Source organism: Leptodactylus fuscus, chromosome 9 (assembly GCF_031893055.1).
Source record: "Leptodactylus fuscus isolate aLepFus1 chromosome 9, aLepFus1.hap2, whole genome shotgun sequence".
In the NCBI taxonomy this organism is placed as follows: Eukaryota; Metazoa; Chordata; class Amphibia; order Anura; family Leptodactylidae; genus Leptodactylus; species Leptodactylus fuscus.
The window spans coordinates 35,678,022-35,696,571 of record NC_134273.1 but is presented as its reverse complement, the minus strand read 5'-3'; the positions used below and the strand labels follow the sequence as shown (position 1 = coordinate 35,696,571).

At 44.1% G+C, this 18,550-nt stretch overlaps 1 protein-coding gene across 1 annotated transcript in view; it reads left to right on the top strand.

The window, feature by feature from the left end:
• The window catches only part of SYN2 (synapsin II), a 208,267-nt gene that overhangs the window by 175,233 nt on the left and 14,484 nt on the right, over positions 1-18,550 (top strand). The window contains exons 10-11 of the mRNA XM_075286943.1: positions 7,318-7,467; positions 18,201-18,261. Of these exons, the coding sequence (XP_075143044.1) occupies positions 7,318-7,467; positions 18,201-18,261 (211 nt within the window). The remainder of the gene's footprint in view (positions 1-7,317; positions 7,468-18,200; positions 18,262-18,550) is intronic.

Genomic DNA, 18,550 nt, shown 5'->3' with positions numbered 1-18,550 from the left:
ACAGCTCCAAGTCCATTGTTGCTTGCATCTGTGTACAGGATGAAGGGCTGACTGTAGTCAGGATAGGCTAGGATCTCTTCTCCAGTGAGGGCTTGCTTTAGCTTCTGGAAAGAGTCTTCCAATTGGGGGTTCCACTCCACTGGTGGGCTCTTGCCTTTAGACTTGTTGGATTGGCCGACAAGGAGATCCTGCAAAGGGGCTGCTAGGGTAGTGAAGTCCTTGATAAATCGTCTGTAGTAGCCAACTAACCCTAGAAATTGGCGGATCTCTCTGATGGTAGTTGGAGCTTTACAGTCCTTGATCACAGTCACCTTGTCTGGGTCTGGGGCAACTCCTTCTGCACTGACCACATGGCCTAGGTACTGTACCTTTGGTTTCAGGAGGTGGCATTTGGAAGGCTTGACCTTCAGGCCAAAGTTGGACAAGGCCTCAAAGACTTCAGCCAGGTGTTGCAAGTGATCCTCATATGTTCCGGAATAAACAATCACATCGTCTAGGTACAATAAGACTGTCTCAAAATTCTTGTGTCCTAGGCAGCACTCCATCAGCCTTTGAAAGGTTCCTGGCGCATTGCATAGGCCGAAGGGCATGACATTAAATTCGTAAAGACCCATGGGAGTCGTAAAGGCAGTCTTCTCCTTATCAGCCTCTGCTACAGGAACCTGCCAATACCCGCTGGTTAGGTCCAGGGTAGAAAAGTACTTAGCCGTCCTGAGCGCTGCTAGTGACTCCTCTATGCGCGGCAAAGGGTAAGCATCCTTGTGCGTGATATTATTAATTTTTCTATAATCCACACACATGCGCATTGTCCCATCTTTCTTGCGAACTAACACTAAGGGTGCTGCCCAGGGGCTATGGCTTTCCCTGATTACCCCAGCACTCTTCATGTCCTTAATCATGTCCTTAGTACACTGATAATGTGCGGGTGGAATGGGCCTATACCTTTCTTTAATTGGTGGATGGTCTCCTGTGGGGATGGTATGTTGTATTACCTTCACCTGCCCAAAGTCCAAGGGAGTCTTACTGAATACCCTTGCATACTCTTGTGCTAACCGCACAACCCCATTCCTTTGGTATTGAGGAGTGCTGTCAGTGCCAATGTGTATTGCTTGACACCAGTCCTCTAACTGTTTTGGGGAATCATTAACATCTGTCTGATCAGAGGAAGCCAAGGGCTCTGTTGGCTGGATGTCATTGTTACTGACAGTGAACAGTTTAGCTACTGTGGCATACCTGGGTAAGCAAGCCTCCTCCTCCCCACAGTTCAATATGCGCACTGGTACTCTGCCCTTCTTCACATTAACTATCCCTCTAGCTATCATAACAGTGGGTCTACAGTCAGAATAGACAGGTTCCATCAGGGCCTGGTAGTCTTGCCCTTTGATGCCTATTGCTGCTCTGCACCAGACAATGATTTCACTCCTGGGGGGAAGCATGATGGAATTGGGGTCACTTACCCTCACACTGCCAATCTCTCCACCTGCTAACTCCACTTGTTGACGCTGGACAAGGGCTTTAATCTCCTTATTCAGAGCATATCTTTCTTGGTAGGGGGTAGATCTCAATGCGTCCTGTAAGATGGCAATTACCTCATCTAGACAATTCTCCAACACATTAGTCCCCAATGTTAACACATTAGCAAATTCCCCTTCATCCACATCAACAATTATTAGACCTTGGGATTTAAGATCCGTGCCACCTACTCTCAGGGTGACCTCTTTATATCCCACCTGGGCCAGGGGCTGACCATTACTAGCAATTAGTACTAAGTCCCCATTTGGATGTTGGGTAATATCAGCATCAGTCCAGTACCTGCGAAACAAAGTCTGAGGAATAGTGGTTACCTGTGAACCAGTGTCCAGTAGCGCTGTGAAAGGGACACCATCAATTGTAACTGGAATTATAGGACGTCCACCTACATACCTGCTTTTCCAGCTAGTTGGACCAAATCGTCTTACTCCTGAAGGTTGGTCCTCTACTCCAGGAGTTGCCCATTTAAAGGACACTCTCTCTCAACATGACCAACCTTATCACACCGTCTGCAGATGGGTCGGCCAGAGGGGTCAAACTTGTCAGTGGTCCTCCTGCCGTTGCGCGTCAGTCGCTGTTGAGGAAACAATGTTCTTCTTGAACGTCTCCAAGGTAGATCCTCTGGGCTGGAAGCAAGCTGGATCTTTGCTGGAGAAGAAACTTGGAGATCTTGAACAGTTTTGGTTAATGCAGCTACATGTTTAGTTAGCTCAGTCATTTGTAACCGCAGCTCTGCAGCATCATCAGATTGGATCTGTGCACACTGTACAGTAGATGGAAAAGGTGCAGCATTTGCAGGGCTCACAGGTGTTTGCCTGTGGAGAGCAACTTGTTGCTCCTCCGTCTGTCCGCATGGATAGACAGGTTCCCTCAGGATACGGATGGATCTGTCCTTGAATTCAATAAAGCTCATATCAGGATTCTGCAGGGCCATCATGCGCAGTTGGGCCTTACCGGATTCTGACAATAGGCCTTCTACAAACTGTTCGTTTAGCATCCTGTCCTCATCCTGAATACTATCTGGATCTACTTGTTTAATAACCCACAAGGCTTCTTGCAGATTAAGGGCAAAATCTCTCACAGTGTCCTGCGGTTTTTGCTTACAGCTGAAAAACCGCATCTTTATCTCTGATGTGGTGCGGGTGTCAAAGGTGATCCTGAGTTTGGTAAAAATGTCCTTTACAGATCTTTTATCATTCAATGGCCAGGATTTAACTTCCCTTTGTGCTGCACCACCAAGTTGACTTATTAATATTCCAACCTTTTGCTCCTCTGTCATAGGGTATAGGTCAAACAGGCTACTCAGCTTTTCTTTAAAGTCTCTGAGGCTATGGGACTCGCCTGTATACTGGGGCAGCCAGGATGCACCTGGAATGTACGGCATTGTTAACGGTAATATAGGTGCCATAGTTACTTGGTTGTGACCACGGTTAGAGTCTATGGGGGATTCAGAGGGGCCTGGGGATGAGGATCCACTTGCTTGATACATCACCCCCCCTTGTTAACCCCAGCAAGGCCACACTCACCGGACTTGATACTGTAAGGCGTTGATCCGGATGGATGGATGGATTTATCACTGCAGTTGAGGATGATGCAATCTGTATCTTTCACTGCTCCTTGCACAGGCATGTCACATGTTCTGCACTCAGTGTGGCTTGCAAGGAAGAGAAACCAACCCTGCAGTTCAGTGTAACTTGAATCATGCAATTGCTGTTCATTGCTATTGTGGAAAGCAGGGAAAATTTTGAAAAATGCAACAGTCTTTTTGAACAAAAATAAAAGTTTTGCGCACTTTCGCTATCCTGTTCGTGACGCCAAAAAGGGTGAGTCGCCCCGGCTCAGCCTATGTAGATTCACGGTGCGAGCAGGCCCGACACCAGGGGCGGCAGCGCCTTGAAAAAGGGGAGTTTTAAGCAAAAAATGGATTAAAGAAAAATAAAGAAAAATAAAAGTTTGTCGTGACGCCAGTTGGGGTTTCGGCTTGAGGTGAAGCCGGGCACTGTAGATAGGGCCTCTGGGAATAGGTGGTGATGCAGTGCCAGATGTTATACCCTCCCCAACCAGGGCAGGTCCCAGGGCCAGATGATATAGGTGAGGAAGGGATGATTTCCAGGAGGAGTAACAGAGGATCGATGAAAGAATACAGTCCAGACAGGGGTTAACCAAACACTTACAGTTTACTTCTGTAGTCAGCAGGAGATAACAGATGTTACAGGAGGAGTCACCTTGCTCCAGTATAGTGAGATGCCAGTCTTCCCTTTTACCACTAGTATGATTCAGCCTTCCATTGCTGCTCAAACTCTCTAATAGATTTCCTCTGGTCCTGGGTTCCAGGAGCTCAAAGGTTAATTACAACCGGGTAGATCCCCCTTCTGGACAGCAGGTAACGCGAGTTCTTTGGGATGGTGGATGCAGACACTCACCCCCAACTCTGTATGTTACTGAGCCTCCAGGAATCCTGCATTCACTAGGCCTCAGTCCAGTGAGTCTCTCAATTTTCTAAGTGTTTCTCACACAAGTTAGGAATTGATGGTCCTATAACTGCAGCTCCGTGCCTGTGAGGTCTCATCTCACCTCTGCAGGTCTCCGGCCTCCTGTGCTATCACACCATGAGGCTGCAGCATACCCTGCACCTCAACACACCTGCTCCTCTCTCCTACACACTCTGAACTGGAACTGAAAAAAAGAGAGACCCTCTTCCAGTCTGTAGCTCCACCCCTTTTCTTAAAGAGATAATGGCTGTGGAACTTTGTGTATGCTAACAGGTTGACTGGATCTCACTATACCTTCACAGTACACAGTATAGATCACATAAGATGACATTTGTAGTGACCCACTCTGTGGGGCGCTACATCTGCATACACACTGACAGTCAGTGTATTAGACCTCTGCCAGAGCTCTGCTGTCAGGACCTGATAAAGGGTTAATTTACCTATAGCACCACCGCCGGGTGCAGTCAGGGCCTCAACATCCATTACAGGAGCCCCAGACAGGGCTCTACAAGGAATGCAGGGGACAGTAATGTAGCCTCCAGACCTTGCACATACCTCCCAACCGTCCCAATTTCCGCGGGACAGTCACGATTTGGGTGACATGTCCCGCGGTCCCGGTTGGAGGGAGGTATGTCCCGATCTCAACTCAGATCTGCGTCCAGAGGACGCAGATCTGAGTTGAACACATATGCGGCTGAAGCAAGGAGCTGACACATGCGGCTGAAGCTGCTCGCGTGCTCGCTTCGCCGCTGCGTCTCTCTCTCGCTGACACATGCGGCTGAAGCGAGGAGCTGACATGTGTCAGCTCCTCGCTTCGCTGCTGCCGCCGGCTCCTGGCTTGTAGACGCGATGTACAAGCCAGGAGCCGGGGGCAGCGGCGAAGCGAGGAGCTGACACAGGTCAGCTCCTCGCTTCAGCCGCATGTGTCAGCGAGAGAGAGACGCAGCGGCGAAGCGAGCACGCGAGCAGCTTCAGCCGCATGTGTCAGGGAGAGAGGCGGGCAGCGGCGAAGCGAGGAGCTGACCTGTGTCAGCTCCTTGCTTCAGCCGCATATGTGTCAGTGAGAGAGGCGGGCAGAGAGCGGCGAGGGAGCGGAGGAGAAGGTAAGTTTAATGTGGAGGTGGAACGTGAATCTGGGAGCAGATGAAGGAGAGGATGGCATGACACTGGGGGCAGAGATGGAGAGGACGGCATGACACTGGGGGCAGAGATGGAGAGGACATGAATCTGGGGGCAGAGATGTGGGACATGAATCTGGGGGCAGAGATGTGGGGACATGAATCTGGGGGCAGAGATGTGGGGACATGAATCTGGGGGCAGAGATGTGGGACATGAATCTGGGGGCAGAGATGTGGGGACATGAATCTGGGGGCAGAGATGGAAGAGGGACATGAATCTGAGGGCAGAGATGGGGGACATGAATCTGGGGGCAGAGATGGAGGGACATGAATCTGAGGGCAGAGATGTGGGACATGAATCTGGGGGCAGAGATGTGGGGACATGAATCTGGGGGCAGAGATGGAAGAGGGACATGAAACTGGGGGCAGATGAAGGGTGTATATGAAACTGGCGGAGAGATAGAGGGGGGACATATAATTTACGGGTGACTGCAGGAGGATTATACTGTGTGCGGGCACATGAAAAATTAACGAGTGGGCGGAGTCAACACAAAAGTGGGCGGGGCTAAATTTGCCGCTGCACGCTTAGCGCGCCGCACATTTTGTCCCTCTTTCGGTTCTTCAAAAGTTGGGAGGTATGTGTTTATGTGGAAACAAAACATCATTACATGACCAAAAGTTCCTCGAGTCACATCAATATCAAGACTGAGGACAGATGAAGATGCCTGAGGAAGGTTATTTCTGCATATTGGAGCTGACAGACTCACCTTACGTGTTGTGCGTGTATGTGTTATATGAAAGTGTGTGATATGTAATGGATACTGCATATAATCCCCAGTATCTGCCCTTATCCTGCATATATGGACACTACACAGTACCACTTCTCTTCTCCTGTATGTAGGGTGTAATTCACAGTATTTGTTGTTGTTGTTGTTATTATTATTATTATTATTATTTATTATTATTATTACTAATAATAATAATAATAATAATAATAATACATTGTATTTATATAGTGCCATGTGTAGGGTGTAATTCCCAGTATCTTAGAGTATTCTTTATATATGGACACTGCACAGTACCACTTCTCTTCTCCTGTATGTAGGGTGTAATTCACAGTATCTGTTGTTGTTGTTATTTTTTTTTTTATTATTATTATTATTATTATTATTATTTATTAGTACTACTACTACTACTAATAATAATAATAATATTAATAATAATAATAATAATGATAATACATTGTATTTATATAGTGCCATGTGTAGGGTGTAATTCCCAGTATCTTAGAGTATTCTTTATATATGGACACTGCACAGTACCACTTCCCTTCTCCTGTATGTAGGGTGTAATTCTCAGTATCTGCTCCTATCCTGTATATATAGATAATATATAGATACTATACAGTACCACTTCTATCGTCTTGTATGCTGGGTAGGTTTCTCAGTGTCCACAGGATATCCTATAAATGACACCATTTAATAACACCATTGAAATGCCCAACACTTCAGCAGATTATTCTTCAGACTGGGGGGCCCCACATGGCATTAACGCCACATAGTAACCGCAGCGAGAACAATGCAGGAAGAACCAAATCCCATCTACACCTTGTGGAAAAATATACAGTGTCACCTTTTTGGAAATCGCAGCATGTCAATTATACCTACGGAAATGCCTGCGGTTTCGCTACAGATATAATGGAAGCAGAAAGTCCACAGAGGAAACCTTTGCAGACTTTCTGTGAAAAGTGCTGCGGAAAAAAACGTGATACATTGCTGCCATGCACTTCCCACAGCGCTCTTTTGCTGCGGCCGCTACATGGGGCCTTAGTCTCAGTTTTATTTTGTACAGACCAATTAAAAACCATTGCCGCACTTGCTGACGTGTCTCTGGTATAGACCCTTACTCATAATTTGTCTACAGTCAAAGTGCATCAACAGTTGTTGCAATATGGAGCCTACTGTGCCCACAGGTAAATCTAATTGTGATCATGGAGGTTTTAGTTCAACATTTCTAACTATCTAATAGTGTGAAGACACCTGAAGTGTTGTATAGTAAGTGGATAGAATATAGGAACCAATGCAGGTACCTAATAGACAGCTGTATTTGTATAGGTATAGTGCTATATTGTTATTGTGAATCACCATCTCATGGTAACCACTTACTCTGTATTGCAGGTCATGGACTGTACAATGCCGGTGATCGGTGAGCACCAAGTGGAGGATCGACAACAAATAGCTGATTTAGTTGTGAACAAGATGAATCTCGTTCTGTCAAAAACTCCAATACCCTCCCCACAGAGGCCAACGGCAATCACACAGCCACAGGTAGACCTTTCCTATGTAACATACAAAATTGTAACCTATCATAGTAAGCCAGCACCGTGTCTACTCTTTGTATACAGATGTGTCTGCCCTTATCTTAGCTCAAATTTGGGTTAAGAATCTAGTTTCTTACAAAACCAGTTCAGCACAATTTCACAACAGTCTAACAAAAACACTTGATAAGCTGCAATTCTCAACACAACCACTGGGTGTACACATATACACAGATACAATAGACATCTTGTGACAGACTATCACAAAATATGTTTTTTTTTAAAAGCAATTCAAAGTGGAGCCAACTACTTACTATTCCTAATATCCAGGGGTGTAATTGTAGGGGGTGTAGTTGTAGTCACTATCGGGCCCTGGATTATGAGGGGGCCCCAAAGATCCTTATCCCAAGTATTACTGCTATTCTCAATGGCACAGGATTACAGATGTTGCACTGTTCCGCTTCTGCTTATATCAAGTTAATGGCTGTAGTATTTTGGAAAGAAATGTGCCATATTTTAAGAAGATGTTCCAAGGAGATGTCTCCTTCAATTTCAATTTTTTTACCAGCCTCTCCTATGCCAGGTCTCAAACCTTCTGTATCACAGGCTGAACGTCGCAAGCTCACTGTTGTTTATTAGAGAATTTTCACTACCTAAAAGTCTTGTGCCAAGTTCACATTGTCATCACCTATCCTTTGTCCTGGTCTGTCAGAGAACCAGAGCAATCAATAAGTGGATCATTAAAATAACAGCATCACATGGAGCCCAATGGACCTCAATGACTATAATGGAGTCAGTCGGGTGTCTGTTGTTTCAGACTTAGTTTGAGACTGGCATTGCGTATGCCAGTCTTTATAAATCTCACTGAGTTTGAATGCCAGTGCAGACTCTATTGATGGGATTGGTGATATGCCAGGGGTCAGCAATCTTTGGCTGTAAAACGTCAACTCCCAGTGTGTTCCATTCACAGAGATCCAAGAACAGCAGAGTGAGTATTCATGCTGGGTGATGTAGTTTCCCAACAGCTGGAGTGTTGAAGGTTGCCTACCCCTACTATAACACAGATAATAAGGCATTTTGTACATGGTTCAGACGATGACCACCAGATGGTGCTTTAAGCCTTTATGATAAAGTAAGTTATATATTAGGCTTTACTGCATAATACACAGACACTTTATGCTTTTTAATTTATTTTTGCTTTATCTGTAAGGCCTCATGCACACAACCGGGTTCATTGTTAGTGTGCTAGCTGTGTTTTTCATGGCTTGCACACTGACCCATTCATTTCACGACTGTGTATTTTCACAGTTCCCTGTATGGGTCTGTGAGCCAGGAGCAGAACTCATGACAAGTCCTATTCCTGTCTGGCCCATGCTCACCAATCTCAGTAAATGGGGCGGTGTAGGCACAGGGGAAGGGGGGCACATGGATGTCATTGTGTGCCTGTCGTCTAACCGTATAACAAACATTGGGCCAAATTTACTAATAATTAGACAGGCAGCCTGATCATACACCAGGTTTACCACAGTGACTAATGCTGGATGGTAATTCCAGTTTATCATTAGACGGTCTAGTCTGCATTTATACCACCTTTTACTCAGTTTTACTTTGAGCCAGAATTTTGGTGCATTTCGGGCACATCTTGGCTCCTGTAAGCCAAAAAACGTTTAGTTTATATCAGATCGGACTCTTCTCTGGCACTCCCTGCATCTGTGCAATTCTTAGGAAGCCAGGGAGGCTTCACAGTGTAGGCGACCGAGGTCCTGCGCATGTTCATTGAAGCCAAGGTGTACTACGCCAGCGTCACTAAGGAACTGCACTGACACCAGGAGTACAGGAACTGGTAAGTGTAAATTTTATTTTATTTTTTTAATGTAGATTGTGAGCCCCGTATAGGGCTCACAATCTTCTTTTTCCCTTTCGATATGTCTTTGGAGTATGGGAGGAAATCCACACAAACACAGGGAGACCATGCATACTCCTTGCAGATGTTGTCCTCAGCAGGATTCGAAGCCAGGACTCCTGTGCTGCAAAGCTAACCACTGAGCCACCATGTTGCCCCTGTAAATTTTATTTTTATCACAGGCACATATGGCATTGAAAGAGAGCTATTTGGGAGACTAAACCCTTAATCCATAAGGACATTTGGGTGGTTTAGAGCAGAATGCCGTGACGGGATGTTCACACGCAGAATACAAATTCTGCTGTGTGAACATACCCTTAAGTTTTACTGCTGCCCTTTACGTTACTGTAGTACAATATGACAATGTGGGATGCACAAAGTAAATTTCAGACCACTTTTGTCCAGTAGGGGGTGCTCTTCTTCCAACCATGTAACAGTATTTATATCTAGTAGTTCTGATCTTGCTTTGTATTATCTCAACCTCGTTTCCACTTAAGCACATAGATTTTTTTTTTGCCACAGGTGTTGCCACAAATCCACAATGAATCTACAGAGAAGTCTGTATTTGTTAATCTGAAAATGTAAATCTGCAGCAGATTAAAGGATGTGTGTGGTGTCTACAATAAAGGTGTTATGGTACTGTGCGGGCCATAATGAGAGGGACATTATACTGCAGAGTATTATACTACAGAGGGTGGGCATTATACTGTATGGGAGCACACACTGAAAATGTGTGGGGCTAAAGGGTACAGGGGTTGGGGGCTTGCAGATTTTTGTCCATGTTACAGTCCTCTAAAAATTTGGAGGTAGGTGACACTTTTAAACAATCCTCACATAAGTGAATAGTACAGTTTGTGCATATAAAAATAGCACGATTTATGGCCATGTTCTGACAGATAATAATAATGCACAGTGTGTCTGTAGTTTCCATACTTATGTAAGCTGATGAGTGTAGACTAGCTGCCATACACTATACACAGTAAGTAGAGGAGAATCTGCTCCATAACTTCCGCCCTGTTACTCAGACCCAGCCCCAGGACCATGCAGGACATACACAGAGAAGTACTGACTACTATGCATATATGTTCCAGTATCAGTCTTAGGCCTCATTCACATCTGCGTTCGGTATTCCGTTTGGGAAGTCCACATGGGGACCCCTGAACGGAATACCGAATGCAACTGCAAGCGCTGTGCAGTAAAAGCATACGGATTCCATAGACTATAATGGGGTCCGTGTGCTGGCCGCGAGCTGCCTGCATGAATCATGCGGACAGGAAGGTAGATTGTGAACTACTTTCCTGTCCGCATGATCCCTGTGGAGATCTGGCGGCAAATACACGGACCCCATTGTAGTCCATGGGGTCCGTGTGCTTTTCCTGGCACACCGCTTGCAGTTGCATTTGGTATTCCATTCGGGGGGTCCTCATGCGGAATACCAACGCAGATGTGAATGAAACCTAAGCCTGTGTTACTCTCTGTGCCCCTGCTCACTCTTCCCCCTCTCCATAGACTTCTGGAGACGTGAGTAATTTGAGTCATGTGACTTTGCAGTCTGTCTTCAGACAAATAAAAAAGAATTGAGTTTTGCAGTGGGGGCATGGAAACATCCTGATAAGGAGCTGAGGGAAGCATTTTCCTCTGATAAAATATATTACATTTAATAAATAAATTCATTTAATAAATTCTATTTTTCAAACTTTTTGTATAAAGTTACCATTTAAGCAAATCCGAGCTAATTTATGGTTGGACACGTTTACTTTGTAATATCTTTTTATGCAAATATATTTGTAAAGTCTTACAGTTCGGAGACTGACATTGATATAGTACAAGGTGTGAAGATCTGGTGATTATCTCATTACTACCAGTTATTCAGGGACATATACTGTACTTAGATCATTGGTGTAGAAAACTAAGAAAGGCCCAAGGCGTCTCTATAATTATTGTATTGTACCAGCAAGAGACTATTTTGTTACTTTGAGAAACTGGATTGACAACAGACCAGTGAATCAATATGGATGGAGAGCAGAAAGTTGTGACTAGCTATAATATTTCACAATGTTCACACGTTGAGGATTTGGTAAGATTTCAGGCGTGGATTTCACACCTGTATCCTCACCTGGGTTTTGTTGTGATGCCATTCACATCAATGACAAAAGATCAATGATGTGTCTACTCTTCCCTAAACATATAATGTGATAATACTTTTGTTCACACTAGCTTCAGTTTTAACAGATCCGTGAATGCAATAATAGATCTGCTTTCATGCCAGGGGCCCAGGTTGCAAAAACGCAGTTTTAGCCATGATGGAAACGCTGAGGCAAAAAAACGCAGCGTTGTACATTACCTGAAAAGTGGATGGGATTCTGGCTTATCCCATGTACACATTGTATGGATGTGTATACAACACTGGTATTGTCTGTATAGGAATAATAGGGACAGAAAGCCTGAAGGGGAAAACTGCAGTATACGCATCTCTGCCGTGGTGTTTTCTGCAGCATCTTTTGGTTATGCCTCAGTACATGGGCCTTAGTCTCCGGGGAGTCCAACAATTTTGACAGATCCACTTGACTTATAATCAGTTCAGGTTTAGGGTGCTCCTTATGTACCCCTCCTTTCTTGATGTCTCCACTCTTCACACCAGAACATATGGGACATCCATATCACCCATGTATGATGTCATCAAGCTAGGGTAGGAAGAATAATATCCATGCCATTTATGTGTAATGTCATCATACCAGGTTAGGTAGAACATTCATGTCATCCATCCATGATGTCATCATACCAGGTTAGGTAGAACATTCATGTCATCCATGCGTGATGTCATCATACCAGGTAAGGTAGAACATTCATGTCATCCATCCATGATGTCATCATACCAGGTTAGGTAGAACATTCATGTCATCCATGCGTGATGTCATCATACCAGGTAAGGTAGAACATTCATGTCATCCATCCATGATGTCATCATACCAGGTTAGGTAGAACATTCATGTCATCCATGCGTGATGTCATCATACCAGGTAAGGTAGAACATTCACGTCATCCATGTATGATGTCATCATACCAGGTTAGGTAGAACACTCATGTCATCCATACATGATGTCATCATACCAGGTTAGGTATAACATACATGTCACATTGTTCATGGGTTGTCATGAAGGCGTCTAAATAATTCAACAACTAAATATTATATTAAATGGTTTTAGTTCCTCAAATATAACAAAGGCCGGGCCATTACCTGTTTACTGTGACCCTTCTAGGTCTTTACAATGATATTTGGCAGGGTGCCTCTGGCATTGAATTACTTCTGCTCATTTGGATTCTCAACAAGGTCAGTGTACTTGCAGCGATTAGGTAATATTACTTAATGGCCTGCATGATTCTTTTTGTTCTGCCTTTAGTAATAAGTTGCAGTTAGGTCAATGTACTGTACAGAGGGGATTCCAGCCCCAAATCCAATTTTTGTCCTGATGACCTATCCACGGGATAATGATGCTAGTGGTTGTGCCACTCTTATTCAAGTAATAGGAGCGGTTCAGCAGTTCACCAGAACCACCGCTATGTAGAAGATGGGACTGATGTGCTGAATAGAAGCGGCGCTGCCTGCACTGCCCATCAACTAGCAGCTTCTGTGTGTACTGCGGCCTAAAAGCAGCATGCAGGTTCCTTAACTGATTGCTAAGTGTCTTGAACCAACTCCAATTCTGTGCACCCCTCAAAAGCTACCACTGCACTTTTTCAATGCAGTTGGATTTTTTTCTTTAGTCCTCACCATTCCTGAGCAATTGCAGCTGTTAGATTCAGAATCAATATACTTATTAGGCTCTCTATTGTCAGGTGGGCCATCCTATGCTGAAGCAGATAGTCTGAGCCCGCCCACCTGTCAGTGTTGAACATAACATCGCCCATTGTTCTTGATTAGTGGGGTCTAGCGAAAAAAATTCCTAACTACATTGGAGTTTGTAGAGTGGCAGCTATTGAAGGATGCAAAGCTATGAATAGGTAGAAGTGGTGAAAGATCCCCTTTATCTATGGAACAGCCTATCTATTTTTGAAAGGTTGGGACCTGATTTACAGGACCCTTGACTATCAGCCGTGATCGCTGCACCCCTTCATTGTTTACCATGTATATGGGCAACTATGACTTTTTGTATTCAATACCATTAAATATAATGAGTAGCAGCCCATATGGACCAGACACAGGGCCTGTGTAGAGCCTGGTTGTACTGGATTGGTTCTACATCAGATTAAATAGTTGTTTCTAAATGCAAACCATAGGTGCCCTTGAGGACTGTGCAGAAACGCATTAGTCCAGAAAATATGAAGTCTGGCACTTGGTTGGGTCCTAACACAGAATATAGACAGGGACAGAACTCCCTATATAAATACGTCACACTGTACATTGGAAGCTCTTAGTGTTGGTAATGCCAGTTGTCAGCTTTGCCATGGGACCCTTCATGGTTTTTTTATGTGCCCTTTTGGGGGTTCATAGACACCTGTTATTACTTGACATTAGATCCCTAAAAAGATTAAATGAAGAATGGCGGTATGCCATGCAGCACCATCATAGAATCTCTTGTAAGAAATGTATCTTATATAACATGGGTATTCGCTTATAACTGAGACCCTTCATCAGGATTGCTATTGTAACAGTGAATATTGTAGATGTATACATTTCTTTGGCTGTTGACTATTGCCCTAATGCACCATACTATGTGACCTGCAAATAAATATATATATATATTTTTTTTTTTAATGTAGATTGTGAGCCCCACATAGAGCTCACAATGTACATTTTTTTCCTATCAGTATGTCTTTTTTGGAATATGGGATGGAAATCCATGCAAAAACGGGGAGAACATACAAACTCCTTCCAGATGGTTTTATGCCCTTGGCGGGATTTGAACACCAGGACTCCAGTGCTGCAAGGCTGTAGTGCTAACCACTGAGCCACCATGTGGCCCCTTACCTGCAAATATTTAACAGCCAGGAATAGCCCTAAACTAAAGGTTTATATTGACCCCTTACTTCCTGAACAATGAGTTTGATTCAAGGACAGCATTTCTTACATGGATTGATTTCCTGCCATTCATTGTACTTGGATCACTTCACTAGAGAGTTTGTTGTGAAGTCTGTCTAGGTTAGTTTCACACTAGCGTTGTATCATCATAGGATCAGAACAATGGACCCTAAAACTGCCATATTAACAGATGATGCTGGACACAGACAAGAAGTGTTTCAATATTAACAGTCAATCTGACAGTTTTAGTGTCTGTTGTTTTGATTGTCTGGGGGATCAGAACAACAGACATTACAGTGTAGTGTGAAACCAGCTTTATTTTGCTATACTTTTTATCCCTTTTTATTTACCCCCTTCCCTCATAGACTGTAAGCCCTCGCGGGCAGGACCCTCTACCCCACTGTGCCAGTCGCTCACTGTTAGTTTTATATCTGCCTGCATAATTTGTGTATTGTATGTAACCCCCAAATGTAAAGCACCATGGAATTAATGGTGCTATAGAAATAAACAATAATAATAATAATAATAATAATAATTTTTATCTATATTTAGCACAGCTGGTTGAGTCCAAAAAAAAGTGATACTCACCTCCCCCTGGTTCTCTGTTCCGGTGTTGAGACCTCCTTTCTCCAGCCAATTGCTGTTAATCTCACTTGTTTTTTTTGGCCTCATCCAGGTTACTTGGTGGTGATAAAAGTTTCACTGGAAAATCTCTTTCATATTAAAGTCCTTGGTCCAAAGCATTGAAAGTTTACAAGTTTCCTTCTCAGGTTGCTACTTCAGTCCCTGGAAGTCCCCTGTAAAATGGGAGTTGTTTGCAGTTGCCCAGTGTGCCAGTCCCTAAAACCATCCTTGAGTCTTAGGATAAGTTCACGCAGAGTTGATTTTTGAGACGGAATGTGCCTCCGCCATAGCCAAAGCGTTCCATATTTTCAACATGGGGTCCTGGCCTCAGTGGATTCCACCTTTCAAACACCATTGAATTGAATGGGAGGCAGAAAAAAATGCTAATGACTTTCTTTGCCTTCCATTCATTTGAATGGGATTTGCAAGGTGGAATTCCTCTGAGGCTGGGGTCCCACTTCGCGCTTATGGAGTGTTCAGACAGAATCTGCTGGAAGATAGGTCATGACACTTTGTTTTGCCTCTACTTGATTTTTCAGCTAGAGGAAAAAATCTGCTCCTGATTCCTATTAAAATGAATAAGAAAGTTGAGAGCCGTTTTTTTGAGACAGATTCCATCTCAAAATCCACCTTCCAAAAACTGAGTGAACATACCCTTGGGCTAGTTCACACAGAGTTCCGCGTGTACACATTCGGTCGTGGCTGCCCAAATGAATGGGCCGGAGCCTCACGCCGCGGCAAGATAGAGCAAATCGCTTTTTTTTTTTTACTGCTACTAGCTAGCGGAAAGAAGAAGCGAGTGGCTCCCATTGAAGTCAATGGGATCCATTTTTGGCAGCGGATTTTGAGACAGATTCCACGTCACAATCCACTGCCAAAAGACCCCGTGTGAACTAGCCCTTGCTGCGCCATAAGGGTTGTTACCTTTTCTTGACTTCTAAATTGGATATGCCTAGTTATATGCAGTGATTTTAAAAAAACTAGGTATACTTTCCTCTAGGAGACCCTTCTTACAAAACCACAAAGTGAAATGTGTCAAAACCGCATGTTACAGTACATAGATAAGGCCTCACGTTGCCGCTTTTTTTGTTGCAGTTTGCTGCGTTTTTTTGAGCCAAACAAGAAGGGAATAAAATTTTTGTGCCATCCGAGGGTGGCAAATTTCGTCATATTCATGGACTTGTGAAATGTTTTTATGGCTCATGAATCTTTGTTGCCTTTCTTTTTATATCCTCCTGAGACATCATGGAGAAGGTAAATAACACTTGGTGAGAGTCAGTAGAACTTGTAAACCGGACCCTTTATTTGCCCGCGTGGACCTTTCTCTGGCGAGATGTTGGCTACTGAGTAACCCGCTCCTGTAAATAGCCAGTTACAATATCCAGCTCGGGATGGGTATCTCATATTACTAGATGTCGTAAAAAAAGGATTTGGATGAGACACGGTATATTTAGTGTAGTTAATGACTAGCGCAGTGTTTGCTCTTATATTGCGCTACTGTTCTCTTCTGCATTTATATTCTTGGGAAGGTTATCACATAAATGATATGCTGTGATACTGTTCACGAGTAAACAGACTGTAGGATCAGCTCACCAGCTAAAGTCCAGGTTAAATTTAGCGGCTGATCTTTGAAGCGTTCCTGTTTCCTACTGTATACACAGAAGAAGCCGCCATGTTATGCAGTGCAGCAACAGATTAGTAATATTTCAGGCATGAGCCCAAATAGCAATGGGTTTGTAGTTTTACACATAAAATCTGCCCTACACAAGTGGCATACAGTTGGTTTGTCCATGATGGTAGATGACCATCCTGGACGCATCAGAACGTGATAGGCTGAGCAGCGAATCCATGTCTGAGGTGTACAGCCATTGTCAGTCACTACTAAGATTTTCCAGTCAGGAATGGCCAAAGTTGTCGCTATAGGAGGTATATAGGTGGCAATCGCACTTAATTCTTGTGTCTTATGCCGGGGCCCTACGTGACGTAAATGTTATAAAAAAAACGCAGAAAAATTGTTGATTGTGTAGATAATCAGTTTTCCCTTAGTCCTAACAGCAGCACAATACTGGGCTGCCACCTATGGTGTCTGCCCCGTATTGTGCTGCTGTGAGACGAAAGGGAAAAGATGTTTTGCAGTCACTGCAAGGTGGATGGGATTCTAGAGATCACACCCATAACTTACGGAAAAATACACGCATCAGACACACTACAATTTCTAAAACCCTTGAAGACTTTCTGTGAAAAACAGTACAGGAAAAAACTTATCTGGATCCGTTGCCACCACGGTTTTTCCTGCAGCAATTTTTTTGCTGCAGCCCTAAGCATGGCGTCTTAGCCTTAAAGGTGTTTTCTGGGATAAGGTATTATGATCTGTTTTTAAGGAACCCACATCAGTCACACTGCTGCTGAAACAAAGGGAATGATGCTGGAAGCAGACAGTCCCAATGAGTGGATAGTGGTCAGACCAGATATCAGTCCCCTCTCAGGCCTGGTTCACACCTGCGTTGGTAATCTGTTCGGCGGAGTGCACATGGGGATTCACCCGAACGGACTACCAAACGCATTGGCAAGAAGGTGTGTAGTGAAAGCACATGGATCCCCATTATAGTCTATGGGGTCCGTCACTTGAATGAAGCTGGTTATTGGTCATATTGTTAGCCTGAAAATCCCCTTTGGGGGTCAGAAAAGGCTTCTCTTCTGTTTGAAGGATCTACAGCGTACATACAACTGCTATCACCTCTTCACAATTTACATCACAGGCTTTTCAATGTACGTGCAGCTTTGTCTCATTGCCTTCTATGGGATTGCGCGGCTATTCTAATTCAAACAGTGTAAGCAGTGAAGAGGTCATGAATTTCTCCTATGGGTCGTGACGTCTTCATACAGCTGATCAATGAGGGTCCTGGGTGTCAAAGCCCCCCCATCCCTATCATTATTAAGTGTAGCCAATTGGTTATGTGTGCATTCACCCTCCTGTTTTAATCCTCTACACTAAGAGGCGCCATGTCATTTGGTATGAAGACCAGTAAAAGGAGTTGACCCCCCCCCCATAGGTGACTTTAGAGGAAAATATCTTCCTGTTACCATATTTTCGATCATCACAAATCTATTCCAGTTTTTGTATGTTTCCTGCTGGAGTCCAGATCTGCACATGAAATGGTAAATCTAATCCTTGTTTCTCATTTCTGTTTTTCAGAGCGGAACGATGAAGGAATCCGAGCAGAGCAAGATTCCACCACAGCGACCTCCACCTCAAGGTTGTTTGCAGTACATTCTCGACTGTAATGGCGTTTCAGTAGGACCAAAACAAGTCCAGGCTGTGTGAGGGGTTGATGAAGAGGGGTTCTAGCCAAAAACATAAAAAAACAAAAAGGAAATCAAAAAATATTGTGCAGTATTTGCCATGTTTCAGTGCTGACCTGGACTGTGTTTTTCTATGCAGTGTCACCTCCTTCTGTCTAGTCTCTCCCTCTCTATGTCCTTGCCTGTGACGCTATCTTCTCTTTTCTCTGTTTGTGATTCAGAGCTGATGTTACCAGTATACCC